The 20,863-nt window shown below is 43.4% G+C and overlaps 1 protein-coding gene across 13 annotated transcripts in view; it reads right to left on the bottom strand.

The window, feature by feature from the left end:
* The window catches only part of SDCCAG8 (SHH signaling and ciliogenesis regulator SDCCAG8), a 229,343-nt gene that overhangs the window by 46,722 nt on the left and 161,758 nt on the right, over positions 1–20,863 (bottom strand). For 2 of the 13 annotated variants that reach the window (XM_059146687.1, XM_059146694.1), the window contains one exon: positions 429–4,443. The exons of the other annotated variants lie outside the window; for them this stretch is intronic. In XM_059146687.1, coding sequence (XP_059002670.1) covers positions 4,440–4,443 — 4 coding nt within the window. In that variant the 3' untranslated portion in view covers positions 429–4,439. Of the gene's footprint in view, positions 1–428; positions 4,444–20,863 lie in introns of those variants that run through there. 13 annotated transcript variants of the gene reach the window in all.

Below are 20,863 nucleotides of genomic sequence, written 5' to 3'. Positions count from 1 at the left end.
TCACCTGCACTGGCTCAGGCCTTCCTGTTCTGGCAAAAAGCCCGAGGAGTCCAGGAACCTCTGACCCTGCCAGGCCCAGCAGCTGAACACGGTGGCATCATTCAAAAGAAGAAATACAAACGCAACGCTAACGGCTTATGTTTTAAGGGACATGTGGAAAAACGGGAGCACTTTCAGACACAGGTCACAGAAATGATTATTTTAAAGTGGGAGACATAACAGAAGTTAAGTCTATTTGGTTGGAGCAAGAAATGATGCTCTCTTTCCAAGGATCATCTTCCAAGGGCTGTTCTGCCTGGCCACGGAAGACAAGAAAAATGTTCCCCTGCCTCAATTCTATGTCATCTCCTTGGCCTGTGATACAGAACATGGGCATTATGTAAAATGTCAAATTTGGCTGATTTAAAAAAAAAAAAACTCTCACCAGATTTGCAAGTTAACAGTCAGTCTTTAATATATTAGGCCACTGGGGAAACCAAAAGCTTGTAAAAATATAGAACTCATTCCAAATGACTGCCATAAAATTTGTAAAGTCGAAGGCGTTTCCGTAACTGCGAACAGCACTAACAAGCAGGTCCATTAACCATGACCTTCAAAGCTTAAGGACCAACTAATAACACAACGAGTAGTCCAATGGCCTGAACAGGATGAGAAGCTGTTCTAGTTTCAGTGAGATCAAAGCATATTTCATGGCTGTGATTAATATTTATCGTGTGCTCACTGGATATACATCATTACATAATAAAAATTTAGATTTGCATTATGTGATGACAGTAATTAGACATACACATATTGAAGATTTTTTCCAAACATGAGGATATAGATAAGAGGTCATAAAATATTTTTTTAAAAACTGGGGCGCCTGGGGCGCCCAAGTGGCTCAGTGGGTTAAAGCCTGTCTTTGGCTCAGGTCATGATCTCAGGGTCCTGAGATCGAGCCTCACATCGGGCTCTCTGCTCTGCGGGGAGCCTGCTTCCTCTCTCTCTGGCTGCCTCCCTGCCTACTTGCAATCTCCTCTGTCAAATAAATAAATAAAATCTTTAAAAAAAAAAAAGTTGCACATACACATCAAACTCTGTTTGGGCTCATGATTGCTCCCCCTCCTTCAGTTGTGGCAGCTGAAAAAGGCGAGCTTGAAAATGCAAACCGTTGCAGATTCACGGAGTGAGTGTCGCCTCAGTGCCTGGTATGGGGCGACATGCTTGAGACACAAAAATGACCAGCATATGGGTCCTGCTCTCCATCGGTCATTCAAAGAATAATTAGGACGTCCTGGGCCCTTGATCAAAGTGCAGTTTGAACAAAGCACGGAGGAATGCAGAGGGTGGTTGAGGAAGGCTTCCCTGAAAAGATGACAGCTGACCTGACTCTTGAGAAACAAGAGGTCTTGACGCCGAGAAGGAAAAGTTCCCAGATTTCAGACAACATAGGCCAGAACATCCAGCCTGTGTGTTCTGGAAGCCCAGGGCTCATTCCGAAGCCCGCCGCAGGTCCCTGCCACCACAATCGGCATCGCCACAGTCCAGACTCACCTCAGGAGCATATGTATAAACACCGGATGAACAAATTAACGACCTGCACACACGCCTTCTTTCTGTAGATACTCAGAAATGATTCTAGAGCCCCGAGAAGAAGGAAGAACATAAACGAAAAATCCCTTTGGGGAGCCTGTGAACTGAGAGGAAAACAGATGTTTCTTCTCCTTGCCCATCTACAGTCTCCCCACCACCCCGGTGGTCATGGAGAGGCCCCGCCCGCCTGTCATTCCACGACACAGTCTCAGGTGCCTGGAGTCCCCACAGCTTGGGGCTCACGGCCAGCAGGCAGACCTGGTACTGGGCAGGGCCTGCCCGTGCGCCCGTGGAGAGCAGCTCGTCCTGCCTGTGAGGTAGAGCATGGGGCTGGCCATGACATCGCGCTGCAGGGTCTAAACCAACTGCAGTGATGATAAAGACCAGGGCTGGTTCCGCGTGAGGTAGGGATGAAAGATGATCACAGAACTGCGAGAAACCACGCGATCCTCAGGGAGGTGCCACGGTGTTACTTCCAGGCCTAGACGGGTGACCCGTCTCTCAACTCAGGCCCCTGGGGCGGATTGGAACCCTTCGAGCCACGTCCTTACCTCTTAGCTGTAAAATCTGCAAGGTTTACTGATGTTCTTCTTTATATTATTATTTCAAGAAAGCCCACTTCAATTTTACAAAGAATCAATTATTGCTAAGACGTATCAAGGCTTTCATATGCTAATGCATGTCCCCCCAACAAAGAAAAGGTGTAGTTGATGGACTATGTCCCAAAGTAAATCTTGTATTGCTTTCTTCAAAGAACATTTTGTGGAACTGATTGTTTATGAAATCCATATGGAAAGATGCTGCCCCATCCCTCTGGCCACAACAGACGTAGCAAGGGGGTGAGGAGGCAGCTATAATGCATTATTGTGTGTGTGTATGTGTGTGTGTGTGTGTGTGAAGCAGTTGTGTACGCTAATCATGTTGGCAAATACTATGACCTAATCAAGAAAGGAAAACGAATGGATGCTTGGATCACAAAAAAATGATAAAAAGTAGAAAGATTTCACTCTCCCGATGGAGACAGAGGTTAGTTGTTCATTACTTGTTGATTTCTCCATTCATTAGCATTCTAGGAACGGGACTTAATGCATTCATAGCGCCCTTTAAAAAGCAGGCATGCTACCTTTCTGCCTACTTGTGATCTCTGTCTGTCAAATAAATAAATTTAAAAAAATAAAAATAAAAAGCAGGCGTGGGTTCTCAATTCAAGAATCTATTTTAACCTGTTTGGAAACCATCTGCATTTTCAGCAGCCCGACCTAAGAAAACACTCCTTCTAGGATTTCATGCCAGGAAGAGATCAGCTCCCTAAGGAAAGCAGGGCTGCGGCACCCCCTGCCCACCGCTGCCCCCATCCCGAACTGAGTAGCAGGTCACTCGCAAATCTGTGGGCCAGTGGTGAATCTCTCTAGGCTGAACAGTGGCCACTGCTTTGAAGTTGGCTTCGTATAAGAACGTTCCACTGGCCCAGCTTCTGGGTGGTGTGACGCTGCTCTTCTTAACCCAGAGGAAGAGAAAGCAAAAAGGGGACAGAGAAAGCTCCCTTTCTTCTGCCTCCAAGTTGGCTGCCTCCAAGTTCCCGGTGCAAAGGGAAGAAAAAGTGTGCATGGGGAGTGCACTGCGGAGTCGTCTTCTGGGACGAGTGAGTTCCTATTTTGCACATTTTCATTTGTCTGACTCGAGTGGTTCCCTCCAAAGTAGAGCGGCAGCTCTCTCAAGGACAGCCACTTGGCCTGATCATCGAGTGAGCCAACACTTTGCTTTGGTCTCTAGTAAAGGTACTGAATGAAGAACAGGGTACACTCAGTGCTTTTGGCCGCCAACCGCTAATCCCTGGTACCCCCGAGCCTGGTTCTGCTGCTTACATGAGCATGACTTAACGTTTGGTGAACTCAGAGATCTGATTGTAAAAAAAAAAGAGTTTGCTGATTCAGTGAAAACAAAGTAGAATAATTTAGAAAGAATCAACAAAGCAGAGGTGTTTCTGTTTGTTTGTTTGTTTGTTTTTAAGTCTGTCAAGTTAATCCGTGCATGAGATAATCATAAAAAGGACTTGGCGGGGTGGGTGGCCCTGGGTGGCTCAGCTGGTTAAGTGGCTGCCTTTGGCTCGGGTCATAATCCTAGGGTCCTGGAATTAAGCCCCACCTTGGGCTCCCTGCTCAGCGGAGAGCCTGCTTCCCCCTCTCCCTCTGCCTCTGCCTGCGGCTCTGCCTACTTGTGCTGTCTATCTGTCAAATAAATAAAATCTTAAAAAAAAAAAAAAGACTTGGCGGGAGAGGGTCATTGAAACAGCAAATTCTGCAGGGAGCCTGCCTTATGTCCTTGGCTGGTTTCAAGAAACCAAAATTGGATGCATCAAAAGATGAATTTGGGTGGGGTGTACCCAGAAAAAAATGATGTGGCACAGAAAATCGGGTGGTCCGTACATAAAGAAAATGTCTCAGCCCAACACAGAGATCATGAGTTCCTGACCTTTGGATTAACCATCCAACTTCCGGTCTTGAGCTTTCTGGATTAGCCGGCTTTCCTAAACATCTGTTCACCTGCACGTACTATTTCGCTTTTGATGATCACTTCTAGCCCACCTCCCTCCTTCTGGAAACCGGTAAGTCAGTCAGTGAGTGAGTTCGGCAGAAAACACGAGAGCAGCAGTCAGAAATCACAGATTCCAGTCAATCCCCGAACCTTCCGTCTCTGGGCCTGTCTCCTTACCCAGAAAGCGTCTGCTGTGGGGAGGGATGGAGGGCGAAAGGCAGATGCTGAGACCAGGGGGTCACACTCATCTCTCAGGTGTCTCTACTTCTCTAAAATGCCATGCTGTGCAGTTCAGCTCACAGAAGACACACAGCATTCCCGAAGACATTCAGTCATCTTTATTCAGAATTTAAAATAAAAATAGTCGGAAAATAGATACAAATTTGTTGTGAATGTCAAGAGTAAGCAAATGTACTTGAGAAAGGTAATATTATTCCGAAATTTTTGCCACAGAGAATGAGATGGGAAGTGATATATATTCTTTCAATATAAAAATACAAGCTTAGATGTATAAGCATACCATATGTGTGCACACGTGTGTGCATATTTATATAATGATTCAAATGCAATTTAAGTTACCCGCATAAAATTGATCACTTGTATCCTTATGACTTGCGAATGGGAAAAAAGTCTAAGATGCCACATCTCCAGTGTCCAGGCTTCCTGTGATAAACTTTTGGAAGGAGCTATATTTACTAATTTAGAGTTGCAAAGTGGACTGCAAAGCTTTCATTCTGGGAATAGCATGTGACAGAAAATTGTTGGAATATTTTCCAGCATCAGTTTTAATTTTACAAGTACGAAACTACAAACAACTCCTGACTGGAGAAGATCAACCGCTCCGAGACACAAGCGCTGCCTTCCTTTCTGTCCGAGTTCTGCGACAGAGCTACAACGAAAAATTACGCTCAAGATTCAAGTTAAGTCACCACTGACTTTTTTTGACAGCAACGAGGCTTGTCAAAAATTCATGCTTGCAGGTAAGATGGGAATGATCAGAGAGCCCTAATATTGTTTTGATATTTCTTTCATTTTCATCGGGATGGTACCTGAGTTACTCCTGGCGCCACAAAAAGTAGACACAAAAAGTAGACTACGCTGTACAAAGCCAGGAGATGTAAGGGAACACCCACCCTCTTTTGAAATGACCATTTGCCACTTGTGAGTGGGGAAAGCAACTGTAATACTCCATTTATAAGCTGCCTGAGCGTAGAGTCTATATCAATTTCAAGTTTTCTTTTATGATTCAGCTATTCCAAGAGTCTGAAAATATTTCATTAAAAATTAATGTGTTATCCACACAAATGGCAAATATTGAAAAATGGGAATATAAATACAAACTAATAAAAATAGTAAGTCTACTAATACTGAAAAGGAAGGAAGACAGGAGGGGGAGGCGAGCATGTGAAAGGGAGAGAGATTTTAAACATCCGGTTTCTATTCTGGACCATTTATAGAAACAGACAGACACAGCACGCGGAAGCCAAATATATTCTCGGGCTCTGACAGGATTTGTTTTCTATCTTGTCATTATTTGTACTCTATGCTTCCTAATACTGCTTCTCCAGGGCTCTGGATCTCCCGACCGGCCTGACCAGTCTTACTCCAGCTTGCACGCAGGGGAGCTGCCGAGGGCTGGGCGCGTTCCTGGAGCCTGGCTGCCCGGTGGGCTGACTCCCTGCAGTCGGCGGCTCCCCCAGGAGCCCCTCCGGCACGGAGGCTCATGGCCCCCTGCTAGCGCATCCCCGCCTCCCCGACCCCGGCCCCATGCATCCTTCCCAGACCCCTCTGGACGATTCTCTGAGGCTGGAGCGCAGGATCCTGGGTCTATCGTGCGGAGGTAGGGAAGGATCCCTGGTCCAAGAAGGCAGGCACGAAGGTAACACACCCACTCAACCTCCTTGTCTGCTCTTCCTAGAAGAGTGATTTCATGTCAAACAGCAGGCAAGGACCTACCTTATTCCATCTCAGCCCTCACAATTTAAATGCCATTGAGAGAAAGTCACTTTGCTTACTAAACAGGCAGTCACGGACACACACTTGTCCCTACATCAAAATAACACACAATAGGGTTCTCCTATACCAAAGATAATGAGGGGACTATTTTGAAAATATGAAAGATTTGTTTATGCAGACTAGAAAAACATCCCTTTGCATCAAAATAAGTGTCCCTCTTTATTGCACACTCATTATTTTCTATAGAATTTAAATTGTACATGAAAGTATAATTGTGCCTTGTTTAATGTAAATTGATTGTCTCAATTATTGGGAAAGGATTTGAATTTTAATGGACTACTTTGCTGGAGATGTGCCAGGCAAATCAGCAAAAACTCTAATAGCTCTAACTCTGGAGGTACACAGCCAAACAGTCAGATAAATCAGGAAAGACGGTGGGTTCCAGAATCGATCCTCAAGTGGTCCGGAAGGGTTAGGAAGCTTTTCTCCATGCACAAGAAATCAGCCGTTAACTTTCCATCTTCAAAGACCCTGTGACCGTGAGCCTACGATTTGGTTTCTCACTTTGAAAAAATGGTAAGATCCACCTCTTAGAACAAAGGACTTTTGTAGTTATACTTTTTTTTCTTTCCCTTAACATTCTTCCTTGCTACAAATTAGGTTATCTGTGAAAATCAGGGCTTTTCTCCAGAGGGGGAACAGACATAAAATGCAGTTAGCCCCGTGTCACCCAGGCCCTGAGACACACTTGTAGATGACACTTCAGCCACCCTAGGAAGTTGGCTGCAGACGCATCCCCGCAGATGGCCACCATAGCTACAGCCTGACCTATCTCCTTTCTTCTAATAAATCCAGGATCTACGAAGTCCAGCAATCTCCCGCACACTTACGATCATGGCCCAGAGCAGACCTTAGCCGTTTGGCTACCCAGATGGTTGCAACGTTGCTACAGTTAAATTATAACCAGCGATGCCTGAGGTATACAGACACATCTGCCCGAAACTGCCAGTCTCCTGCAATCTTTCCCTCTAAGCTGCAGCCTCCAGAAGCAGGTGGAAAAATCACCTCTGGTCAGAGGAGGATGAACTACACAGCCAAGTTTATACCTCAGCTATAAACCTTCAGGAATTTAACTGCTCTCTGAGATATCTGGGGCACTGAAAATATGACGTTTTAATCGGTTCACTCCTGAAAGAGCCTCTTTTTGCAACGGAAAACTGGCAGGGTTAATCTAGACACACATACAGATGTTCATGTATGGGGTAGAGATTAAGATTTGGGCCAGTGAATACAAATTTCTTCTCCTATTCATTAATCTTTCCTGAATGAATGTCGACGATGCTCAAGAAGCAAGTTGAATACAAGGCATTTCTTTTTATAACTGAGTCTAGAAAGAGCCATAAATTATGGCCAACTGTAGTTTTGACTGAGTTCTCCCTAAACGCTGATCTGGCTTGCAAAAAGCAACCTCATTAAGATAGTTCACTGTTTACATGTCCTATAACTTTTCTTTCTTTCTTTCTTTCTTTTTTTTTTTTTAATGAACATAGAGTTCCTGGCAACTAGATGTTTGATTAAATTCTACATTTCAGGGGCGCCTGGGTGGCTCAGTGGGTTAAAGCCTCTGCCTTCGGCTCAGGTCATGGTTCCAGGGTATTGGGATCGAGCCCCACATCAGGCTCTCCGCTCAACGGGGAGCCTGCTTCCTCCTCTCTCTCTGCCTATCTCCTCTGCCTACTTATAATCTCTATCTGTCAAATAAATAAATAAAAATCTTTAAAAAAAAATTCTACATTTCAGGGGCATCTGGGTGGCTCAGAAGCGTCTGACTCTTGATCTCAGCTTGAGTCTTGATCTCAGGGTCCTGACTTCAAGCCCCACGCTGGGCTCCATGGTGGGTCGGAGCCTACTTCAAAAACAAATTCCATGATTTGTAATTAGTAAGGCTTAGATTTTGGATAGTACACCCCAACAGGATGAGTTTTAATAAAATGCCACACCCAAGGCACACCGTTTCACTGTAGGAGCACAAAATCTGGCCCCAAGTGGGTATCTGGAAATAAAGAACGAAAGCAAAGCAACAGAACCATCACAGGAGAGAGGGAAAAGTGTAAAGGTGAGAGGAGGGCCAGACAAAGATGGGAAAGGAGTGAAAGTGGCAGGCGAGCAGCCCTGGCTGGTGGGGCGGCAGGGGCAGGTCTGGCCTCTTTGATACCCGTCCCTCCCCCAGCCCCACACCTGCGGAGGCCTGGCTGAGCCTCACTTAGCAGCCAGAGTCAGAGTCAGAGTCCCTCAGCTAAATGGATGGCTCCCTTCTTCTTTGTCTAGCATATAAATGCATTCAAATTTGCATTTAGTGGGAAAGAGTGACTCTAAGGCTGCTTTTCTGTATTTCTATTTCTATTTCAAAATCCCTTTAAAATACCTGCTCTTTTGGGGCACTTGGGGGGCTCAGTCAGTGAAGCGTCTGCCTTCAGCTCAGGTCATGATCCCAGGGTCCTGGGATCGAGCCCTGCATTGGGGCTCTCTGCTCAGTGGGGAGCCTGCTTCTCCCTCTGCATCTGCCCTACCCCCCCTTCCACACTCCCCTTGTGTTCTCTCTCTCTCAAGTAAATAAATTTAAAAAACAAAATCTTCAAAATACCTGCTCTTTAAACTGTTGCATGCTTTTCATGGATGATGAGAAGAAAATGGCTCTGCTCATGTTCACACACACACACACACACACATGCACACGCATGCACACACACACATTGGAGGACTGTTGCAATTTTTTAAACCAATTAGTTTCTAGAAAACGAAAGCCCAGAAAATATCACTGTATATCATCAGGATATCATCCCCAAACCGTTCTCTTTAATCTGTTAAATCCTCACGGCCAGCCGTCTGCATGTTATCTGTGGCCAGAACGTTGCATCAAACTGCTTCCCACCCCACCTCCACAATGTACAAGTTCAACTAAACAGAGGAAAACACTTTAAAAGGTCCATAGGCATTGTTCCTGGTGGAATCACCTCAGAAGTTATTTTGCCCAAAATTACCAAAGAAACACTAAAAACAACACGGAATTCCACAAAGGGGTCCACTCATTATGTTCCAGATTCAAGATTTCAGGCTTTTGTGTCACGTTAGAGAGCACCAAAGTGCTGTGCCCAAAGGGTCGCCTGTGCACAAGGCTTGGCTGTCCCACCTGCCAGGTTGAGAGCCCCCCCCCCCCCCGGGCTGCCCAGCAGGCTCCTCGACCCCCGAACTGAACTGCCCTCCCCAAGACAGCGGAAAAGTTCTGCCTGCGAACAAAACCCCACAAAAGCAGCCAAAAGCGGAGTATTTCCCAAGAAGAAGTGAGGTCTGGCAGATCCTATTCAGTTTCAAAGGGAGACCAGCTTTTTTGTGTTTTTCCTTTCCTTTGATTTATTTTTCATTGCATGATGATACACTGTTTCATTTGAATTGCAAAATAAGACCCAGGAATGAGTTATTTTATTTAATGAAAACATGGACCGCAGCAGCGGACTCGAAGCTCCTTTTGGTCTCCCAACAACCCGAGGAGGTGGGGACCTTTCCTCCCTCCTGTTGTGGATGACGAAGCGGAGTCACTGAGAGAGGAGTGACTTGCCCGGGAGACGAGTGACAGCCTGTTCAGTGCTGGGGCTGGGATTAGAACCTGGGCAGAAGGCTTCAGAAACTGCATGTTCTTAACCACTAGGCACCATATGCTGTATTGGTAATTAAAAAATCTTTTCAAAAGCTCATTTAGTCTGGCTGTAACAGGTGGGGGGTGGGAGGTCTCTAAGGCGCATTAGCCTGAAGAGCCCCTAGCAGAGAATCTGGGACTCTCAGATGGCACACTGTCACTCCCCGGTGCAGAATGGGAAAAATCTGCCGGGGAGCTTCGGAGCTCGGGACTTGGTGGGTCCTGGAGTCCAGGCCCAGCTCGGATGCAGCTGGCTGGGGCCACTCAGGGGGATGCTGCGGTGTACCGGGGGAAGGTGTGAGCGCTGAGGCCCTGCATTCCCCAGACTGGCCCTGCCACCAGCATCGGCTCAGTGAAAACGGTGACCACGGTATGTCACATAACCTCTCAGAGCCTGTCTGCCCCTCTAAAAAACAGAAGACGAGAACACTATCTTAACTGTATTGATCTAATAGTCACATTCCATATGGCCGCTCTGCTGAAGATTTTTTAATTATAAAACCGAAGTCTTGTGCCAGAGACCAGCAAGTCCCGGCTCCCTCACAAACACCGATTCCATGACGCCATCATGGATAAGATGGCTGACTGAATAACACTATTCTAGATTGATACAGTGCATTTCCCCCCACCCCTGCCAATTTTTAATACCTAAGATCTGATTTGATCCTCATACCTATTCCATGTGGTCTCTGATCCGCATTCCATAGATAAGGAAGCTGAGCCCCAAAGAGTTTATCTGGCCTGTCTCAAATCCTAGGTTGGCAGGGGACATCAGCCCCAAGCTTCCGCTCCCTAGCTAGTGTGCTCTCATAATTTGTTGTTCCCACAGAAGATGTGATGCCTTTTGGCAATAAGTTTACAAATTAATGGAGAAAGTGAAAGACTGGGAAAGATAGAAATCAACACTGATGACCCTCTCAGTCACACCCGAGTCACACTGCCCACACCTCAAGTCATGGGCTCCTCCTGTCACTTGGAGTCAAATGCCATGCCCAATCTTAGAATTCAGGATTTGGCTTCTGAAGCAGCTGCTGAAAGGACTGGCTAATTAAGTCTAAAGGGCAGGTAAATTCTCTCCCATGGGGAAAATTCTGGAACCTGGGCAGATAAAATCCCTTCTCTTTTCCTCCCTCCAGTGGACCATGTGGACGCAGTTTCTTTGTAACAGGCTTATCCAGAAACATCTCTGTGGCTGTGTCTCTGAGGCTTATCATGAAACAGTCAGCAGTGCGATAACACATCCTGCTACACTGTTCTCCATTCTTCCTTGCCTCACCTTCCTCTCCCTCTCTCTTGCTGCCCTGGGACTGAAGCCAAAACAAACACTCATCGTTAATTCTTGCTCAGGTTCTAAGACAAAGGAAATGAAGGGATTGGCCAAATCCTCACGGAGCTCACCCACTTGGGTAGTTAACATATCTAAAAATGGACAGAGAAAGATACATACCAGAGGAATAAGTCATAGACATGGAAGTAGTCTGGTAACACAAAGAAATAACCAGTGGAAGGAATCAATGAACTCAGGATCTAGAAACAAGCTACCACAGGAAAGATGGGAAATGCCGAGCAGACAGCGATCAGGGGTCCACTCTGGCTGAGCAAGTAGGAGGTAGACATCACCCTGTTTACAAGGTAATCACAGAACTGTCTCTCCCTGCTGAAAAGTCTTCAGAAGCTTCCCTCTCCAGTGCTTAGAATAAACTTCAGGCTTAGTTTTACACGATTCAAGAGAAAGACTCTTCCAGACCTAACTGCTGAAGGTCTACCTCCTCTTTGGATGTAGGGAGCCACAAATGAACATAACTCTTACCTTAACAAGGAGAAAGAAGTTAGACAATCGATAAAACCATAATTTTCCTTGAGCCAATCAGAGCCAATCAGGTTGCAAGATAACCTGATAAAGGTCCTGGGGAAAAGTGAGAAGCAAAAGCTATCTTCCCCTGGAGGTGGGTGAAACTGTGTGCACCTGGCCGGAGGAATAGCTACATTTTTAATGAGGGAGGGACAGAAGCAAAATCCATCAGTGGTGTGATTGGCAGAAGTTTGAAATGCAGCTCTCATGGGGGCAAAGAGGTCCTGTTTCATGATGTCTGCTGGTTTCTCTGACGTGAATCCTTCTGCCATGGTCAGGTTAAAACTACCAGCATGATGTTGAATGCGCATACATTTCCAAAAATTTAGTACATCAGCTCTAGCATACAATTGCATTGGACCCTGAGGAAGCAGGACGAGGTCCTGTCCCCATCCCCACCATAAGCCATGATGACAGTCAAACAAACAAACAAACAAAAAAGCATCAGAATTAAAAAATACATTTGATGTATGAACTCAACAGAGGGGGGAAATCATTAAGTCCGAAGACTGGCCAATAGAGAGGATCCAAAGTGAACTACAAAGAAGAGAGAAAGGAGCTGGGGTGAGGGATGAGTGCAAGAAACAGTGCCCCGAGAGCTGTGGGGCAAGCTCAGAAGGTCTAACCGACGTTGAAGTGGGGGCCTGGAAGGAGCAGAGACAGGGAGTGAATGGGAAGATCTGACCCCTGCTTACTGCCCCATCTCATCTCCTCCTCAACCTCACATTCGATTTTAAAGCCATGGTTCTTGAAGAGACCGTGTTCTCCTTAACCTCTGGCACCTTTAAACATGTACTTCATTCTCTCTGTGAAGATTACTTCTACTTCTTGTCAGGATTCAGCTAGAAGTCATTTCTCTAAGGAACAGTACCCTGTCCCCCTCCGAACCTGGGTGAAGTGCCAGTCCGATGTGCCCCCGGAGCATCCTCAGTGACTCACACAAGAGCAGAGGATTTGACTATGATCACCATGTGCTTCCCTCGTGGGTCTGGAAGCTCCTTAAGGGTAGAGATCATGGCTTTTTGCTTTTCAATGCTCAATGCATAACAAATGTTAATAAATATTAGGATATATTAATAAGCTAGAAGATACCACACAGAGCTCAAGCCAGGCAATCCAGTATAGCTTTTCACATTGACTGTGCCATGTTTTAAAATTACAGTTTGTGGCAGAGCAACAAACATGACTGCAGAAATGAAAAACAAATCCTTTTTAACTTAAAAGTACTAAATTAAATTTTAAATCATAAGGGTTAAGATCATGAAAATGCTGGGGCGCCTGGGTGGCTCAGTGGGTTAAGCCGCTGCCTTCGGCTCAGGTCATGATCTCAGGGTCCTGGGATCGAGTCCCGCATCGGGCTCTCTGCTCGGCAGGGAGCCTGCTTCCCTCTCTCTCTCTCTGCCTGCCTGTCTACTTGTGATTTCTCTCTGTCAAATAAATAAATAAAATCTTAAAAAAAAAAAATCATGAAAATGCTAATCAGAACTTCTCAATCTACCTAAACAATAAAACCAGAGAGAGAAATCTGGCTTTAAAGAGTGAAATCACTCACTATGGTTTATGTTGGATTTATGGAAGAAATGTTTAGGGATTTTAAGCATGGAAATATACTTTCTGTCCTCGAATGTAAGAACAGAAATTTGCCGGCCCCTTTTAGCAAAAGCTCTGTCCAAGGAGTGTCTGATGCTCATCACCTCTAAATGGTTCCTGATATAATTTGAATATATGCTTAGTATTTATTTTTAATGGAATACTTTTCATTATCTAAACTTAATTATAGAAAAATAAAAAATAATAAACATTATAAGAATATTAAGACTAGCTGGTAATAGTTGGTTTCCTAAAATATCCGTCTCCAAAAACACATTAGCTGTTTCCTCCTACTTTATGTTCTTAAGAGTATTTTTCTTTTTAAATTTTGAAATATTATAACACTCACTCCCAACTATGCTGAAAACATGATGTTTTTAATCAAGTAGGTGAATGCATCACTCTTTAAATTCAATCTCGGGCTTGTAATAAACTTTCACACTGAACAGAGGACATATACACATAAACACACACAGTCACGAACTCGCAGACACTTAGATTACCTTAGGCCTCTCCCAAGTATGGTCCCAAATGTTGTTCTACAAATCAGCTGTAGGAAATTCAGAAGGGTGTTCCCAAAGAAATAACGTTATGTAAACACGGTGTTCTGTTTCACAGACTAGCTCATGAGAGCCCGTTTAACCCACAATGTAAATAAACCAGCTTCTAGAATGTTAGCCTCTGAAGTTCCCGTCATACCTCCAGAATCTGGAACGCAGCCTGGCGCGTGTTAAAGGGCTGATAAGTATGTTGAATGAAGGATATTGACTGAATAATAGTGTGAAACATTTGTCGAGCACGAAGTCTGTGCCAGGCACTGTTTTCTGAAGAGTTTCCATGGATTATCTTAGGCAATTATCACATCCCTCTAAGGTTGCATTTTTTAGACAGACAAAGGGAGGAAGTGAGGATGATGAAATGTAAGATTTAAGGAATTTGCTCACGACCTCATGGTTAGGATGTGGTAAAGTAGGAAAACCCAGAGAACCTGGTTCTAGGGTGCATGTTCTTAACGACTATCCATGATCTCTTTCCTGAAGTTTTGGGTCTTACGAGCAGAGAACTAGAACCTGAAGGCAGCTTAAAGCATAAGGGGAGGGATGTCTGTCTGCTCGTCCAGCGGTTTATCCAAAGCACACACCACATAACACTCAATAAATATTTGATGAATACGTGAGGGGCGTCTTGGACATCAGGGCTATTCCAGAAAGAAGTGTGAATTATATTAAATATAATTAAATTATATTAAATGTCTTTGGCACTTTCCTTACTTTCTTTCATTGAGTATCTTTCCATTTAATCTACTCTCAGGTGATCAGCTATGACAGTGTTTGCCTTGTTCCGGCTGCGGTGTCTGGACAGGCTGCTTTCATATATCACCCATTTCCAGATCAAAATTCTAGTTCCTGCAGTTAGAACCTGCTCTGTCATCGGGAGGAAAGCAATCTGACTTCAGGTCTTCCCATTAAAGTCTAATCGAACCTGGCTTCTAGTCCTCTTAGGGACTTGTCAATAATACATGAAAAAATTGGATTTTAAAGAGATTGCTTGTTAACTCCAATTGGCTTATAATTTTGGCATAATTTGGGGGGGAAAGGTCAAACTTTCTAAGCTTTTCCTGGTTTTTGTAGCTTCCTCCTTTCCTGTACACAACACTCTCACAGGGTTTGTCCTTAGAGCCCTGAGGGGAGGCAGCCTACCCAATCCCCACTCTTCTGTGGCCCGATAACATGAAAGCTAGAGATAACCAAGAAGCATTTCAAAACAAATTGCAATAAACTTCTTTCCTAGTAACATATGGATTATTTATCATCTTCTATAGTTTTATATTACAAAATAATGGCACATAAATATAAAATAACATAGCAAGTGTGTGAATTTACTTTTAATAGTATGTTGCCGGTTATCCAAACATGCAGATTCCGAGTGTGTCTGGGTGGCTCAACTGGTCGAGCCCCCGACTTGATTTCAGATCAGGCCATGGTCTCAAGGTTGTGAGATGGGGCCCTACGTCCGGCTCTGCGCTGGGCGGATGTGGAGCCTGCTCAAGATTCTCTCTCTCCCTCTTCCCCGCCCCTCCTTGGATCCCTCCCACGCATGTGTGTGTGTCCATATGCACTCTCTCTCTCTCTCTCAATAACTACCACGAAACAGCAAATTCCCAGGCAACAGATCATTAAAGGAGTGCCTCTCTAAAGCATATTTGTGGGGGCAGGGGAAGACGGGAGGTAGGGATTATATATACATTTACTTTAGCAAAAGAGATTCAGATGACTCACTTGTGAATTACAATTCACATAGGACTTGAAACACAGTTACTGAGAAACCGATATGTTGCTGAAACAAGTATGCAATATTGCACTCCTAAAGAGGCTGACAAAACAAGGTAGGACACATGAAATTAATTACCAAGAAGCTAAAATGTAAGGGCATTTTATAATTAAAAGAACAGCAGCATTAAAAACCCAGATGGCCTCAGTACAACAGAGATGAGGCAGCAATAACTAAATGTCCTTCAGCCCCCAAATCATGGCAAGTCAAACTGCTGGAGCTCGGGCAGGATCAGGGGAGACTGGTGAGGGGAGGAAGCCAGTGGAATGCTGCGTTAGCATTCTCAGCAAATTACTGATTTACTGATTCTCCATAAATCACGACGCAGAGCACTTTGGTTTATACTTTGATTACTCTTCTAAATGAGGGAAGATCAACTCAAAACATTTCCTCAGGGACAGGAAAAGTTTTATGAATATACACCCAAATCTAACATCAACAGACGTTTGGTTTACATAAATTAGAGAGAGCAAGAGATCAAACACACACTCCAGGGCAACCAAGTCTTGCCCAGGCTGCCAGTGGAGGCCAGCCCCCAAGATACCTCTCTTTCTTGCATGTGGGGCTTCTGGAGGTACAAGAGCAACAGGAGGGACCTCCCAGGAGATGGTGGGTGATGTCACAGCTGCTCTGGAGCCCCATCAGCCCAAACAGAAAGGGAGCCTGCAACCAGGGGAGAGAGGTAGACCCTTTTCATCTTTGGGTCCCCCTCCCCTCCAGCCTAGAGCGGTGACTACACCAAATGGATGTCTGATAAACAGAGATCAAACCAGTTCTGGCCTTAGCTCCCTTTACCAGCTCTCCACTTAGAAAGCTGAATTTATTAGCTCATGTCCTCTCAAGCCACTGCTGAAAGCATGAAATGACCCTCTTCTAGTCCAGGATTCCACCTGGCTCAAGCTTGGTCTCTCCTCTACTCTGTCTGATTCATCTGATTCTCAAAGTCTTTCACAGAAATACATACCTTTACGAATCCCCTTATGGATCAGGTAAATTATTTCATAGTTTTTACAGGATATGATTAAGAGGATTTTTAAAGGAACAAATTTTATTTGAAGTAGGTATACCTTTAAATTTTTTAATATAAAGTTTATTTGTAAAGCAATTTTTCTGAACCTGAAATTATTCTAAAAGATAAAATCTATTTAAAAAAAATGATGAGAAGGGTGCATGGGTAGCATAGTCGGTTGGGTGTCTGACTCTTGGCTTCAGCTCAGGTTGTGATCTCAGGGTTGTGTGATCGAGACCCACGTCCGGCTCTGAGCTCAGCGTGGAGTCTGTGTGAGAGTCTCTCCTTCTCTCCCCACCCTCAAATAAATAAATAAATCTTTAAAAACTACATGATGAGAAACAGGGTATTCACATGGTCTCTATCTCCCCACGAGGCACTTGATAACTTCTCTTGAGCAGAGAGATCTGACGGACGCCACCTTGACCAAGCGATCAAACTCAACACCACCAGTGATAAGAAACAATGACAGCTTGTCCCCCTCAATGAGGTGCACTGAGAGGGACACAACACTGTGGGATTTCTACCCAAAATGCCCAACCTCGGCCTAACCACCAGGAAGCCTCAGATAAAGCAACACAGAGCCACTCTACAAACAATGGAGCAGTTGTCATCAAAAGCGATGAACTATCACAGGTCAGGTTTCTCCCACTGAGAAAAATTGTCTAAAGACAACTACAGAGAAACGGGAACTAAACTGCAACACGGAATCTTGAACCAGAACTAGAATATTAAGGGAGAGCTAATGAAATCCTTATCAGGTCTAGAGATGGGCTCCTAGCATTGCATCGATGTTAATTTCCTAGGTCAGATCAGTGTATTGTGGTTATGTAAGCTAACTCACATTGTGTGTGGCTGGGCCAAGGGCATATGGGAACTCTCAGTTGTTTTTGCAACTTTTCTAGAAGTCAAATTATTTCAAATTAAGAGCTAAATAAAAGTAATTTTATGATGTAACCAATAATGCCAGCTATGTCACTTACATAAATTAAATCCTTAATGAATAAATTATATAAGAAAAAAGACACAATTGGCCAATAACATAGTATGGTTTAGGAACAAAATGTGCTCTATAATGTCAATTTGAAGTTAAATTGAAGTGTTAGAATTAAAAACGTATAAAAATAGCTTCATGATACTTTTTGGAATTCTTGGTTTTTTGTTTTTTTTTTTAAGATTTTATTTATTTGTCAGAGAGATAGAGAGAGCACAGGCAGGCAGAGTGACAGGTAAAGGAAGAGGGAGAAGCAGGCTCCCTGCAGAGCAAGGAGCCCGATGTGGGACTCGATCCCAAGATGCTGGGATCATGACCTGAGCTGAAGGCAGCCGCTTAACCGACTGAGCCACCCAGGTGTCCCTTGGATTTTTTTAATGTAAAATTTAACTTATTGCTTCATTTTTTAATTGAATAAATAATTTAAGACTCAGAGCAAAACTGAAGGGAAGGCACAGAAACTTCTCATGTACCCCCTGTCCTCACACGTGCGTAGACCAAGCCCTAACATCAGCATCCCCTGCTGGAGTGGTACAGTTGTTACAAGTGATCAACCTACAGGAACACGTCACAATCACGGGCAGTCCACGGCTTGGTGTCGTTTATTTTATGGGTTTAGACAAATGTATAATGACTTGTAGACACTATTATGGTATCATATAGAGTGTTTTCACTGCCCTAGGAATCCTCTGCTCTCCTCCCCCATACCCTTGGCAACCACTGACGCTTTTATTGCCTCCACTGTTTTGTCTTTTCCAAAATGTCATACAGTTGGAATCATAGTTTGTAGCCTGCTCTGACTGGATTCTTTCACTTCGTAATTAACATTTAAGGTTCCTCCATGTCTTTCCAAGGCCAGATAGCTCATTTCTTTTTAACGCTAGATACTACTCCACAGTCTGGTGGTACCACAGTTTATCCACTCACCTGCTGAAGGACATCTGGTTGTTTGCAAGTTTTGGCAATTATGGATAAGGTTGCTTTAGACATCTCTGCACAGGCTCTTAGGCGAATGTAGGTTTTCAGCTCCTTTGGGTAAATACCAAGGAACATGATAGCTGGATCATAATCTGGTTTTGTAAGAAAATGCCAAACTGTCTTCCAAAGTGACTGTACTATTCTGCATTCCCACCAGCAGTGAAAGAGAATACCGATTGCTCCAAATCCTTGCTAGCACTTGATGGTGTCGGTGTTCTGGATTTTGACCACTCTAACAGGTGTGTAGTGGTTTCTCATTGTAGTTCCAGTTTGGATGTCTTTCCCTGAAGACATACGATGTGGAACATTTTTTCAAATGCTCATTTGCCATCTCTTCTTCAGTGAGGTGTCTGTTAAGGTCTTTGACCCATTTTTTAATTGTTTTGTTTTCTTATTGTTGAGCTTTAAGAGTTCTTTTTGGGTAGTCTGGACAATAGTCCTGTATCATCTATGCAGTATTTTCTTCCAGTCTTCGCTTGTCTTCTTATTCTCTTGACAATGCCTTTCTCAAAGCAGAAGTTCTACATTTGAATAAAGTCTATCTTATCAATTACTTCTTTCCTGGATCTTATCTTTGGTGTTGGGTCTAAAAAGTTATCATCATTCTCAAGGTCCTCTAGGTTATCTTCTAGGAGTTTCAAAGTTTTGTATTTTAAATTTTGGTCTGTGGTCCTTTTTGAGTTCATTTTTGTGTCAAGTGTGAGATCTGTGCCTAGATTCATTCTTTCTTTCTTTTTGCATGTAGATGTCCAGTTATGCCAGGAGGATTTGTTGAAAAGACTGTCTTTACTCCATTGTATTGCCTTTGGTCCTTCATCAAAGATCATTTAACTGTATTAATTTGGGCCAACTTCTGGCTTCTCTGCTCCATCTCAAAGGTCCCTTTGTCGATTCTCACTCAAATACTGCACTGTCTGGATCAGTTGGAAGTCAGGTAGTGCCAGTCCTCCAATTTCATTCTTCTCCTTCATTATATTGAAACTATGTTGCCTATTCTGGGTCTTTTGCATTTCCATGTAAACTTCAGAAGCAGTTCATCACTACCCGCAAAATAACTTATTGGGATTTTAACTGGGATTCCATTAAATCTATAGGTCAAGCTGGGAAGAACTGACATCTTGACATCATTGAGTTTTCTTACTTATGAACATGGAATACCTCTCCTTTTATTAATTCTTTGGCTTCATTCAGCAGTTTTAGAGTTTTCCTCACATAAATCTTTTTTTTTTTTTCCTCACATAAATCTTAAAAAGTTTTTTTTTTGTTAGAGTTATACTTAGGTATTGAATTTCCACGGTGCTAATGTAAATGGTAGTGTGTTTTTAATTTTAAATTCTAGTTCATTGCTGGTATAGAGGAAGGTGATTAATTGTCATCTATTAACCTTGTATCCTATAACCTTGCTGTAATTGCTTATTAGTTCCAGGAACTTTTGTCTGCATAGATGATCATGTCAACTACAAAGGCAGTTTTAGATTATCCTTCCCAATCCTTAGGGCCTTTATTTCCTTTTTGTCTTATTGCATTAGTTATACCTTCCAGTATAATGTTGAAAAGGAGGGGTGAGACAGAACATCCTCACCTTCTATCTGACCTTTGTGGGAAAGCCTTGAATTTCTCACCATCAAGTATGATATTAGCACTAGGTGTTTTGTAGATGTTCTGTATCAAATTGAAGTTCCCCTCTCCTTCTAGTTTACTGAAAGCTTTTACCATGAATAGATGTTGGATTTTGTCAAATGCTTTCTCTCTGTATCTATTGATATGATCATGTGATTTTTCTTGCTTGGCATATTGATGTGATGGGTTATATTAATGGATTTTTGAATGTTGAACCAGTCTTATAAACCTAGAATAAATCCTACTTGGTTGTAGTGTGTAATTCTTTTTAAATATTGTTGGATTCTCTCTGCCAATATTTTGTCTTATTTTGTTTTTGAATGATGAAATAAAGGTTAAGATTTCAGGCTGCTATTTTCAGGGACTTCTCTGAAAACAGTGAATAGTCTTACTTCCCCCAAAATGGAATGTCTACATTAGATAAAAATCAATACTCTATTTCCCTTTTCTTTTTCCCTCTAAGTAAGTTCAAGGCCCAATATGGGGCTTACAACCATGACCCCAAGATTAAGAGTTACATGCTCTATCGACTAAGCCAGCCCGGCGCTCCTGTTTCCTATTCTTAACATTGGTTTTTAAGGAATCAATATTCTATTAGAAAAAATACAACTTTATAGATTTAGTAAAGATCATTCTGAGGTAGTTTATAGAAGAATTGCCAATTTTAAACTCATTATTCACCCATTACATTTCAATCAGCAGCTGCGTGTCTTCGTCAATGGTTTTTATGTG

The sequence above is a fragment of the Mustela lutreola genome, chromosome 14 (genome assembly GCF_030435805.1).
Source record: "Mustela lutreola isolate mMusLut2 chromosome 14, mMusLut2.pri, whole genome shotgun sequence".
NCBI lineage: Eukaryota > Metazoa > Chordata > Mammalia > Carnivora > Mustelidae > Mustela > Mustela lutreola.
The sequence above is the reverse complement of the archived record's forward strand: the minus strand, read 5'-3'. Positions and strand labels throughout refer to the sequence as shown.